Raw genomic sequence first — 13,054 nt, forward strand, 5'->3', positions numbered from 1 at the left:
GGTTGAGATTTGAGTGTGTTTTGAGAGGGAGATGAAGATTTACTTATGGAAATATGGTGAATCGGTGGTAGTGAGATCAATGGTGGTGATAAGCTGGAGCGGTGGTGTGAGGAAGACGATGGAGATAAGCTGGAATGGTGGTGATTATATCGATAATGGAAGTGGGAGGAGAATAACAAACAACTAGAGGAGTAGGAAATAAGAAATGAATTGGGAATAGAAGTGCATTGGGAATTGTGGCTACAATTTGCAAAAGAATTAGGCCTAAAGACCATTTCGGGCCAAAGATAAAAATATGGGCTATTAAAATATGAAGAATTAACCCAAATAGCCGCCCACCCAATAACTTAAACTAAAAATAGCCCGTGGTGGTATAATTCTTCACAAATAACCGGTCTCAAATGTGAAGAATTAACCCAAATAGCTGCCCACCCAATAACTTAAACTAAAAACAGTTGGGGGAGGTATAATATATGCATAATTTATATATTGTATGTGTATAATTGTGTATAATTAATGTATAATTTATGTATATAGCTAGAAAAAGTAAACAATTAATATGGCCGGCTATTTGTGTAAAGGTCCCAAATGTGAAGAATTAACCCAAATAGCTGTCCACCCAATATCTTAAATTAAAAATAGCCGGTGGAGGTATAATATATGCATAATTTATATATTATATGTGTATAATTGTATATAATTAATGTATAATTTATGTATATGACTAGAAAAAGTAAATAATTAATATGACCGGTTTGTGTAAAGGTCCCTTAAAATGTTTGGACGGCCATACAGCGTCATTTACTCATCACATTACGCCGTACACATTGGAGAATAATATTGGAACAAAGAGAAATTAATGCTAAACCCCGTCCATTTAAAACTTTGTAGAAGCGCATGCCAATGCTGATATAATTGTTTTTTTTTAAGCCAACGCAAAGTTACATTAGAGAAACATCCCTATTCTCTATTCAAAGAAAAACATCCATGTTCTCTAAACATCTCTGAATGAGAATCCAATGCTAATATACTAATGTAATTTATATATGAGAACTTTATATAAATAAGGGGCGATATGCATAAATTATATATCACTTATATACTAAGTATGTGTTAAAATAGTTGTATTCAAAACCAAATAATCAGAAAAGCTAAAACATATTAGTTCAATAAACAAAACAGAAAATAATTAATTTCGAGTCCACTAAGTTATAGAATAAAAAGTTTTCAAATTCTCCCTGAAAAATGAGGCCATGAAGAAGTGCAATCCCATTCACACTCTTTAGATAAAAACCTAACACCCAACACCATGGACCATATATACACCTCGGCTAAACCATGGACCATACATATATTCCGGCTATTTTTTGTTTAAACTGTAAGCGGTTCTTGTTTATTTATATATATAAATATAAATATAATATTGCAGAAATAGGGCGTACGCAGCATCAAATTGCCACTCAAAGTAAACGTAGACAGAAAAAGGAAGTGAGGAGGAGGCTATAAAGCTTATATGAAAAGCATCATTAGCTCTACTTATTTCAATTTGATCGCAAAACATTAACTAGAGATTACTAGAATAAAGTAAAAACTAGAGTCCCTATAAGTATGGAACCCAAAACTCAACAAGAAACCCCCCAAAAAGGGGGCTTGAAGATAACGAAAGAAAGACGTGGACATTCAAATGAACGTCGCTAGCTAACTAATGCAGCACTCCCCAAAGCCCAAACTGACAAACTCCATTTTGAAATGAGCAAAAACAGAATACAAAGTGCAAATTGATGAACCAAGGCTCTTAACCCTATTGGGTGCCGGAGATCTGCTGTTGTCCAAACTGCTCCGCTCTTTCTTTCATCTCCCGAGCCTTTGTAGCCAGTTTGTCCCTTGCATACTCCAACTGCACCGCACCAGGTGGGTGCCTTCCTGTCACGTACCTACAGGATTTACGATTTAAAATTTATTGGTTCAAACTTAAATTTTTTACTAATGAACTCGTTGTTCTAAATAATACACACACACTCCCAATTTCAGTTTATGGGACACGGTGACACCATTTCCTTATTGGTCAGTTCTAAGAACTGAGCATTTCTATATTTGAATTAGTCTGTTCAAAAAATAATGACACAATTTTATATTTAGAAATAATTTAATTTTGAGTTCTCATGTTATGTTATTCTTAATATTCGTAATGAGAAACTTTAATTATAGTTATACGAGTATTAAGACACAAATTTCAAAAATCGTATCCACACAAATATTATAAATGTTATTGTTATACTTCATTCGGTCCGTGTGACAATTTTACTTTGGGGGCTAGAAATACGAACACCTAGAGGGAAAAAAAAGGTATTCACTACATTAATCTTATTTTTTGAAAAAATAAAATTAATTTCTTATTAAATAGACACTTGTTTTGGACCAAAATAAAAAGGTAAAATCGTATTAAAAAAAATCTTTCTTTCTTGAACCGAATTGGAACGGATGGTAAACTATTTATTGACATTTTAGAGTTTTACCACCTATAAAATTAGTAGTACTAATATTTATTGACATTGTACCTGTAGATCCAAGACAGAACGCTTATTGCCGCGACACCAAAACCTCCGGAAGCCAAGAAACCAAACATCAAGAAGAAGAGGGTAATGGTGGCAGGAACAAGCACTGGACTGAAAATCAGCAGCAAGGGAGTGGCTACAGTCAGTGCAATGATAGTACCGGCCAAAGTCAAGCCGGAGAGAACCAGAAGAGATCCGCCGGCGGTGACGGCGGTAGCAGCCTTCACCACCTGGTAAGACCTAGGTGCAGGCTGCTCATGATGAAGATGATGAGTATGCTGATGGCCATAGTAGTCAGCCATGGTTAACCAATTACTAACTAATTCAAACTGGTGATGAAGTGAATGAGGAGAGTATTATGGGATTGGTGGAGCTTTGGAATTATATATATAGAAGGGCGAAAGGGAAAGGTTAAGGAAGAAAGAGGGGCACGTATTTGTGGAAGAGGTGTGACGTGTTAGAGGGGTGAATAAGCGGCAGGTTGCATGCATAGAGGAGTGCCTCGTTATGAAACACGTACATATATAGTCGGTATTGCGAATTTGTGATTGTTGTGGAATTTGAATTGGTGCCTACTTTATGTCGAGGGGTAGCCTGATTTTTGATGGTAAAGTTTGCAGTAGTCGTCCCAGAGGGATAGCTCGGCCCAATCGAGCAGCGTTGCCATTCAAATTTTTTGTAGTTCTGGTAACAGAAATTTGCACGGCGCGTCTCCAAAAACTGGTTTTGGCGGAATGTCCTAGTTTTGATTAGTCTTAGCAAAATAATTTAGTTTTTGATTTGAACATTATATTTTTTTAATTTTTAAAGCTTGAAATTTTTATTTGGTGGTCAAAATTGAAGTTAATGATCAAGTATTATTAAAATCATTTGAATGTTAATAATTTGTGCTTAGATTTTTATTTCAAGCACAAATTTTGATAATTTATAGTAAAAATCTCAAAACTCTATTATTGGACCTTAGAAAGTGTTGAAGAAGACAAAGTGTGTCCTTTTGATTTAGTGTTATTTGATTAAATTGGTAATTGAGGATTGTTTGTGCTGGTATTTAGAATTTTTCTTTCAAATTTGAGATCATTTGGAGCAAATTTGGGATGGGTTAATCGAAAGTAAAGTTGCAAATTCGAATAACGCTTTGTTCAAACAATCCAAAAAGTATATCGATCGGGTAGACTTTGATAAACAATTTAACAAATAAGTAGAATAAATCTAGCATCAACTCTACCACTCTGGTAGAGAAATTCCTAAAGAGCAAAAGTATGACAATCGAGTAGACTTTGATGAATGAATTAACAGATAGGTAGAGTAATAATAGCATTAACTCTATCAATTTGGTAGAAAAATCTTCAAACCAAAAATATGACAATCTGGTAGATTTTCTAAGTAGAACAATTTAATCCAATAAAAAAATCGTGAAAAGATGTATGCTGGTCCGAAGTCATTTTCTAAGTATCGCTAATTTTAAAAACATTCGACTAAGGCCAACTCCTTGCGGAGCCATTCCTGTCAGTCTACCTTCTGGTAAAGGAGTGTAGTTGGATGGGTGAAATTCCTTCAGTTTTAACTAAAATTGCAAAATTCAAGGATAAAGTGTATCTCACTCTTTCCTCATTGATTTCGCTACTCCAAACAATCGTCTATATAACAAATTTTACAAGTGTCATAGAAAATGAATAATGTCTCACATAAAATATGGTGGATTTATTAATATCTTTTACGATCCAAACTTTGAAGAAACACGAAGGAGAACTTTAGATAAGATGATTTTCTTTGTTTATTTTAAGGACAAAAGATTATTCTTGGCTCCCCTATATCATGTTTTAGTGAAAGTAAGTTGATGCTCCACATCTTCCATGGTTTTTATCAAATTTTCTACTATAAAATTCGACTAATAGGCTGTTTACGGGTAAAAATCGAGATCATGATATATTCCGACCTCCAACAGGGTAAAACGAGCTCGAGGTATGATTGCAAAGGATCAGAATCGAAGCAAAGGTCTCACCGAGTCGGAGTTCGGGGGGCGATTATCTGCCCTCGAGAATATCGAGGTCATGATTCGAGATCAATCCAAATCCTGAGAGACTTTCCGGAGAACATTGTCGGGCAATCAAGCACGACCATTAGAAGACCGTAATATCAACGACCGGCCGGATATCACGGCGTGGATCTCGACACGTATCCATATAGAACCAGCAATTAGTTAAACAGAAGATTTTTTACCTTTTACAGAATTGTACTTAGAGTAGGATTCCCCTCCTATATAAAGGGGGTCTGATAATTCATTAAAGACACGGTAACACACATTTCAAAGCAATATATTATTATTTTCATTGTTATTTTAAGCTTTTTCTTTCATTCATCAATATTGTCCACCGTGAGCCCGGATCGGGGATGAATATTTCAATAAGGTTGGAATCATCCTCCTCGCGTGATTTGAATTTACTGTATTTCTATTTGTTCATTCTCAACCAATTTATCGTTTTGTATCATATTAATCTGCGTATCCTTAAAATCACTTACAAATTTAATTGTTATCTGGTTTTGAGGGTAAACAGTTTAGTGCCCACCGTGGGGCTAAGGATAATAGTGGCAATTTGATACAAATTTCTATAACACACCCTCCTTCACACTTGTTCTTTGAAGTGTCTTTGATTTCAGGTCAACGTTTAAAATGTCGAACTCCCAATCTGCCTCTCTAAACACGGATGCTGAGTCTGGCCACCATGGCGAGAACAATAATACGGTGCCCGGTAATGAGGTGCCCCTTGTCGATCCAGACAAAATTCCGGCCGTGGACCCGATCGACGCCAACTCACATGTGGCCATCAACACGAACTTGCCTACCGATCCTGAGAACAACATCTGCGGGGGAGTCCGATCGGTAGCCCAAAATAGTCGTGACGGTTATGGAGATGGGATCAACTTATAGGTGGTCTTCAAAATGCTGCAGGCTCAGCAGGCACCGATAGCCCAACTGCAGAACCAAAGTCGCGCTTCCAGTAGAGTTGAGCCCAAATCATCCCGGAAAAACACTCGCAGAAATTAACCAGCCGCAGATAGGCTAAATGAAGCTGAACCCGGGACCAACCCTGAGATAATAAAGATGCTCGAGGAATTGAAAAAAAAGGTAGAAACGGGAGAAAAGAAAATCGAAGCCAACGACAAGAAGATGGAGACGTACAACTCCAGGGTCGACCAAATCCCCGGAGCACCACCGATATTGAAGGGCCTAGACTCCAAAAAATTTGTTCAGAAACTTTTTCCTCCGAGCGCAGCCCCGAAGCCGATCCCAAAAAGGTTCTGCCTGCCCGAAATTCCTACGTACAACAGAACAACTTATCCAAATGAACATATGACCTCGTACACGTGCGCCATCAAGGGGAATGACTTAAAAGATGATAAGATTGAATATGTCCTTCTGAAAAAGTTCGGAGAGACCTTGTCAAAAGGAGCTATGATATGATATCACAACTTACTCCCCCCCCCCCCAAATTCTATTGACTCATTTGCTATGCTTCCAGATGCTTTTGTAAAAGCGCACGTCGGAGCCATCAAGGTCGAGACCAGGAAGTCGGACCTTTTCAAGGTAAAGCAAAGAGATAACGAGATGCTCAGGGAGTTCGTGTCAAGGTTTCAAATGGAACAGATGGACTTGCCGCCGGTGGCAGATGATTGGGTCGTTCAGGTCTTCACCCAAGGACTCAATACTCAAAGCTCGTTGGCTTCGTAACATTTAAAGCAAAATCTGGTAGAATATCCGATTGTAACTTAGGCCGATGTGCATAACCGATATCAATCCAAAATTAGGGTCGAAGATAATCAACTTGGAGCCCCTTCTGGGTCAGTTTTATCCCGTCCGAGCTAGTGATAGATCCAAAAGAGACATTGATCGAGAACCAAGGTCAAGTAGGGATCGGTATCAACCGTACAACGGTGATCGTAGGGGTAACGTGTCTGGACGAAACTTTGTAAGAAATGAAATGAGAAGCGATCGAAGTCAAAATAATTGGGGACTCATGAGCAAAAATGGTTTCGACAAGCCCATCAGGCATAAGGAATCGCCGAGGTTATCGGAGTACAACTTCAACGTCGATGTTGCTGCTATCGTATCCGCCATCGGACGCATCAAAGACACCAAGTGGCCTCAACATCTACAGTTCGATCCGACCCAAAGGGATCCCAACTTAATATGTAAATATCATGGCACAAACGCTCACAGAATAGAGGATTGCTGACAGTTGAGAGAGGAAGTGGCTCGGTTATTCAACAACCGTTATCTCCGGGAGTTCCTAAGTGTTCATTTCAGGAATAGAGATTCTAGTAAGCAGATCGAGTAGGAGAAACCTCAGCACGTCATTAACATGATTATCGGTGGGGTCGACGTTCCCCAAGGGCCAATGTTAAAGCACACCAAAGTATCCATCACGAGAGGAAAATGGACTCGAGATTACGTACCAGAAGGAACCTTGTCTTTCAACGACGAGAACGCTGAAGGCATTGTGTAGCCCCACAACAATGCATTGGTAATATCTATACTCATAAATAAGTCTCGGGTTAAGCGTGTATTAATTGATCCAGGTAGCTCGGCCAATATCATAAGATCGAGGGTCGTGGAACAACTAGGTATACAAGACCAAATCGTGCCTGCAGTCAGGGTTCTAAACGGATTCAACATGGCATGTGAGACCAATAAAGGGGAGATAACATTGCCAATGAATACCGCCAGAATCATTCAGGAAACAAAGTTCTGCGTGATCGAAGGAGACATGAAGTACAATGCTCTATTTAGGAGACCATGGATTCACAACATGGGGGATGTACCCTCGACGCTACACCAGGTTCTGAACTTCCCGATGTTAGGAGGAATTAAAACAATTTACGGAGAATAACCGGCCGAAAGGAGATGTTCGCGTTCGACGAGGTGATCTCGGTATCCACACTTTTGATATCTAAGGGTCTGAGTCTGGTGGCCAAAGACGAAACCAAATAGCAATTACTGATACCATCCTCAATGGAACCGAAAAAGTGGGGGATGGATGAGGACGACGACTACGGAGTTCCCAGGTCTTTCATGGTCCCCGATGATTTCGAAGCCACCAAATCAACAGCCAAAGAACTCGAGCAAGTCATATTGATCGAACACCTGCCTGATCGTAAGGTACACCTAGGCACGAGGTTAAGTCCCGAGCTCAGGAAAAAACTCATTAAATTCCTTATAGCTAACGTAACTTGTTTCGCTTGGTCCTATCTCGATTAGAGTTAATATCGTATCCACAGGGATTGGAGTTAAATAATATTTTCGTAATTTGTAGCTAGATTGCTATCTAGGAGAATCAACAGTTGAGATTGATGTGATTAAAACTAAAATTAACTAAGAGTCTAAACTATTGACTAATGACAATCGACGCAAGTAATGAGCAAAGAAGGTTATCAATGGGAAAAGATTGGGTTTTGATAGGATAGGTGCAAGACAATTTTTTGGGATCTAACTCTAGATAATTCAATTTTAATGTTCAAGTGATTGTCTCGAATTCACTCAATTATTAGTTCAACTGTTTAGTAGAAACTCCTCTCTCGATTAAGTCTCAACCTCACAAGATGAACCAATTTAAGCTTGGTAAAGATATGCAAGAATGCGCAGTGGATTGGTCTTTAGGAGAACCTCTCTCGATTTTCCTCCTAAATAGGTTTAATCAATGATTCAACTAGTGTATTTCGATTACTAAGAAGAATTAATGAACTCAACCAACAATAGAATGCAAAGATATCACAAGTTATGACTCTCTCGATTACATGAATAAGTGAATATAGATGCAATAATTAAATCATCCAAAAACGCTTCAATACATAAAACTAGAGTTATAGTCCACAAACAAATATCAATACACCAAATTCATCAAACTCTAAAGGAAACTACTCTATAGACATGGAGTAATTTATCACAAATATAGTTAAAGTATAGAAAAAATATAAAACGATCCAAACTCGTGTCTTGAGTGAGGATTGAATGATGAACTCCTTGTGCTTATTCTTCTCCCACTCCTCCTTAGCTTCCTTAGGTCTAATATATGTCAAAAGTCCCAAAATAATGTTTTTCTATGTATTTATACTAAGTAGGGTCGGGCCCAGATGAAAACACCTTCTCATGCGCCAAATAGGACAAATACTCTGTAAAAATTGCACAGGCACGCCGCATGGGGCGACGCGCCATGCAGAGCATTAGTGGGGATTTCTAGAGAGTTGTTTCTAATGGGCAGCAAGCATTTTACACATGCGCGGCGCGCTACACGCCACCCCACGCGCCGCGCTAGTGTTGTTTTCTTAGAGTCCAGATGTTTCTTGACTTTTTGATATCCAGACATGGTTTTAGACCCCCGAACACGATCTCGGCTTTATCCCTTGGGATTTTACTCAGACTTCAAAGCTCCAAATCACTCGAATTCATTTCATAACACCTATATAGCTCGGAATCCTCCTACAAGGCATAAAACACATAATTAGTGCAAAACACTAGCGATTAAAGCTCAAACTCAATTAAAGTGCAGTAAACTAGAGTGCAATAAGCGACTAAATCACGTGATTATAGCCTACCATCAATACCCCACACTTAAACCATTACTCGTCCTCGAGCAATCAAAATACACTTTATAAAGACACAACCTTTTTCAAACAACTCTCCTAACTCATTACTCCACGAATATTTAAAATAGACTAAGCACACTAGTGTAACATTTTCACCTCAAGATTTGACTCAAAAGCACTACACATTATTTATAACCCGCTTACTTACTCTAACATAGAGGTCAAGCATTACCTTTCTTTCGTGAATCAGGTGTCCTCACAAAACACTAGAGAGTAGTTGCACACACAATAAAATTTAAGAATAATTAGGAACTCAAAATAGAAAGAATTCACTCACTCTCAGAAACAACATTCATATGCTACAAAAGATGAACCATAGGCTTGTCTGTAGTGTACTACTCAACTAATCGAGCCCATTCAGTCAAGGATCAAATAGAACTTTAATTGGTTATAATGTAGGCTGCAGGACGAGTATGATACATTTAGATATAAGTGTGACTACACCTCCCTAAGCATTTTAATACATACACTTAACCGTTCAAAACCACACACTTATGTCAAATCATAACTCCACCTTTACATCAATATACATTAACTCCTAACTTCTTTAAGCACAATTACATCAAAAGTTACCACTATCATGGAATATTTTTCATAACCATACAATTATTATTATTTTCTTTTTCAATTCAAGTGGCTCTTACTTTTTCAAAAATAATGCATCTTTCTCTTTATTTCATTAGTTCCACTCAAAAGCCAAACCAACCACCCCACACTTCAACTTTTACAAAGTTTATAACAATTTTAAGTGCTCATGAGAGGCTAAAGGTTCAAATAGATGGTCAATTCAAATAAATGGGTAAATCTTGTAATGTGATTCCCAAAGAAACAGGATTACAAGCTCAAATGGTTTAACTAAGATACATAACAATTAGGTGGGTAAGAGCATATAACTGGCTCAACAAAGAAATGCCTATATCACTTCCAAGACTGAATAAAACTACTATTTCTCTTTGCAAATACACGAGGCAAGTTCTAGACATCAAATGCAATGCACAAAATACATAAAACCTCACGCCCACATGGCACATAACTCACCCCAGATTGGATTATCAAGACACTCTAGTCAAAGAAGTTAAGCAAAGTCAAGATCATATACTTTAAGGTGCTTATGCAAGAGTCAAAACTGAGCCTAAGCGTCACAACTAAAGCACTCACTATTCACAAGGTATAATAAAGTCAAGAGATATTGTTTTTCATCCAAATCATAGCACAAGGTTTCCTACTCCTAACAAAAATAAAAACTAACTACACCCAGTTCAAACAAAACCCTTGGAAAAGAACCGCGGCACAAAGAAAAACCAAGGGGGACTTGTTACACTACCTAAAAGAAGAAAATATTTTTATCTTTTTCCTTCCTACTTTAATCCCTCAAGAAACCTGTCGATGATATCCATCGTCGGAAAAAATCAAAAATTTTAAAAATTTTATGTTTTTTTTCTCAAAATATTTTTCTTCTAACTATTAAAAAGCAAAACAAACTAAAGCACTCACTATTCTCAAGGTAAAATAAAGTCAAGAGATATTGCCTTCCATCCAAATCATAGCGCAAGGTTTCCTACTCCTAACAAAAATAAAAACTAACTACACCCGATTCAAACAAAATCCTTGAAAAAGAACCGCGGGACAAAGAAAAACCAAGGGGGACTTGTTACACTACCTAACAAAAGAAAATCTTTTTGTCTTTTCCCTTCCGACTTTAATCCCTAGAGAAACATGTCGATGATATCCATCGTCGGGTAAAATCAAAAATTTTTAAATTTTTAATGTTTTTTCCAATTATTTTCTATCTCTAACTACTACAATTAACAAAAAGAAAACTAAAACTAATATACATACATACAAATATCCCCACCTCACACTTTAAGTTATGGCATATCCCCATGACACATAATTAAAAAGCATAAAGTAAAGGAAACTTCCCTGAATTTTCTTCTTTTCTGAGAACTTATGAACTCCCCTAATTATGAATTCATTCCTCATTTTCGTTCCTTGGGATTTTTTGTGGAGCTCATTAATCCCACTTCTGAGGATACCTGCAAGACCCGCTCTTTTCTTTCTTTCTTGTCCTCATCTTGAGCAGTGAATTGCTCATTCATGATGATCCTTAACTTGTTTCTGTATTCTTTCACAGGATCAATCCATACATATTTCTGTAAATCATCAAAATTAAAATCCACATGATCAAGGTTGGAATAAGAAAACAAAGAAGAAAGGTCAAGTGAATATTCCTCTGGTATGTCCAAGACCATTTGTTTCTCATTCTCTTCTACTAAAGGTTGCAAATGTGGAAAAGTGGATGGGGGTTTGAACTCTTCTTCCGTTGCTTCACACTCAACCACAACCTTATTTTCAATCATCTCAGTTGAATCAGAGTTCTCTTGAACAGTGAAAAGCTCTCTGTGGATGCTCATCCTCTTGAGTAGGCTCGTTCTCATAAGGTATCTCCTCCATATATTCACCATCACACCGCAATGAGATTTCTGAGAGTATACTTACTAATTGACTCACTCGCGTTGTTAGGTTCTTAATAGCTACATCATTTTGCATAAACCTTTCTTCAACACTATTCATGAACCTATGCATAACCGCTTCCAAACTACCATTCTCCTCTTGAGGTGGTTGTCTCACTTTGCTTTCATTCCAGCCATAATAAGGGTATTCATCCCAACCAGAGTCAAAATTGTGGCCATATGAATCCTCATACGTGTACGAACTAAAAACAGAGTAAAATCGTTCAAAATACGAACCATAGAAAGAATACATACCTGCTTGATAGTCAACCCATAGATGATTTCCACCGCATTTAAAACACATAGCAGACTACTGATAATGTTCAGCTACTAACTCTTCAACCGTTTTCTTAGGCTGCTTGTACTCCATCTTCACAGCATTTAGAGTTCAAAATCTATAGTATCTTCTCCAACTTGATAGGTACTACAAAACAAATCTTGAAAAGAAGTTAACTAATACAGAAAATAAAATAGAAAAGGAAAAATAAAAGGAAAAAAAAAAAAAACCTAATTCCTGAATTAATACCAAAAACTATTTCAAATACTATTGATTGCCAATCCCCGCAACGACGCCAAAATTTGACGAGCGCAAAACACACACTTAAATATGCCCGCTATTCTAGTATAGTATAATGTTGTATCCATAGAGGTTGGAGTTAAATAATATTTTTTTAATTTGTAGCTAGATTGCTATCCAGGAGAATTAACAGTTAAGATTGATATGATTAAAAATAAATTAACGAAGAGTCTAAACTATTGACTAATGACAATCGACGCAAGTAATGAGCAAAGAAGGTTATCAATGGGAAAAGATAGGGTTTTGATAGGACAGGTACAAGACAATTATTTGGGATCTAACTCTAGATAATTCACTTCTAATGTTCAAGTGATTCTCTCGAATTCACTCAATTATTAGTTCAACTGTTTAGTAGAATCTCCTTTCTCGATTAAGTCTCAACCTCACAAAATGAACCAATATAAGCTCGGTGAAGATATGAAGAATGCATAGTGGATTGGTTTTTAGGAGAACCTCACTAGATTATCCTCCTAACTAGGTTTAATCAATGATTCAACTAGCCTCTTTCGATTACTAAGAAGAATTAATGAACTCAACCAACAATAGAATGCAAAGATGTCACAAGTTATGCCTCTCTCGATTACATGAACAAGTGAATATAGATGCAATAATTAAATCTTCCAAAAACACTTCAATATATAAAACTAGAGTTATAATCCACAAACAAATATCAATACCCCAAATCCATCAAAACCTTAAGGAAACTACAACACAAATATGGAGTAATTTATCACAAAATATATTTAAAGTATAGAAACATATAAAAC

General features: G+C 37.1%; 1 protein-coding gene across 1 annotated transcript; it reads right to left on the reverse strand.

The window, feature by feature from the left end:
- Positions 1 to 1,497: 1,497 nt before the first annotated feature.
- LOC104101210 (oleosin L-like) lies at positions 1,498 to 2,913 on the reverse strand. The gene is made up of 2 exons (XM_009608651.4): positions 2,559 to 2,913; positions 1,498 to 1,934 (listed from the first exon to the last, which is right to left on the reverse strand). Exons 1-2 carry the CDS (start codon positions 2,855 to 2,857, stop codon positions 1,802 to 1,804), a joined length of 432 nt encoding a protein of 143 aa, XP_009606946.1. The 5' UTR covers positions 2,858 to 2,913; the 3' UTR covers positions 1,498 to 1,801.
- Between the last annotated feature and the right edge of the window lie 10,141 nt (positions 2,914 to 13,054).

Source organism: Nicotiana tomentosiformis, chromosome 3 (genome assembly GCF_000390325.3).
Source record: "Nicotiana tomentosiformis chromosome 3, ASM39032v3, whole genome shotgun sequence".
NCBI classification, from domain to species: domain Eukaryota; kingdom Viridiplantae; phylum Streptophyta; class Magnoliopsida; order Solanales; family Solanaceae; genus Nicotiana; species Nicotiana tomentosiformis.

Excerpts from the sequence above, each read along its gene's own strand:
- LOC104101210 (XM_009608651.4), bottom strand. The coding sequence starts at position 2,857 with ATGGCTGACTACTATGGCCATCAGCATACTCATCATCTTCATCATGAG. Across the intron at positions 1,935-2,558 it reads GTTCTGTCTTGGATCTACAG|GTACGTGACAGGAAGGCACC; the intron begins GTACAATGTCAA and ends TAAATCCTGTAG.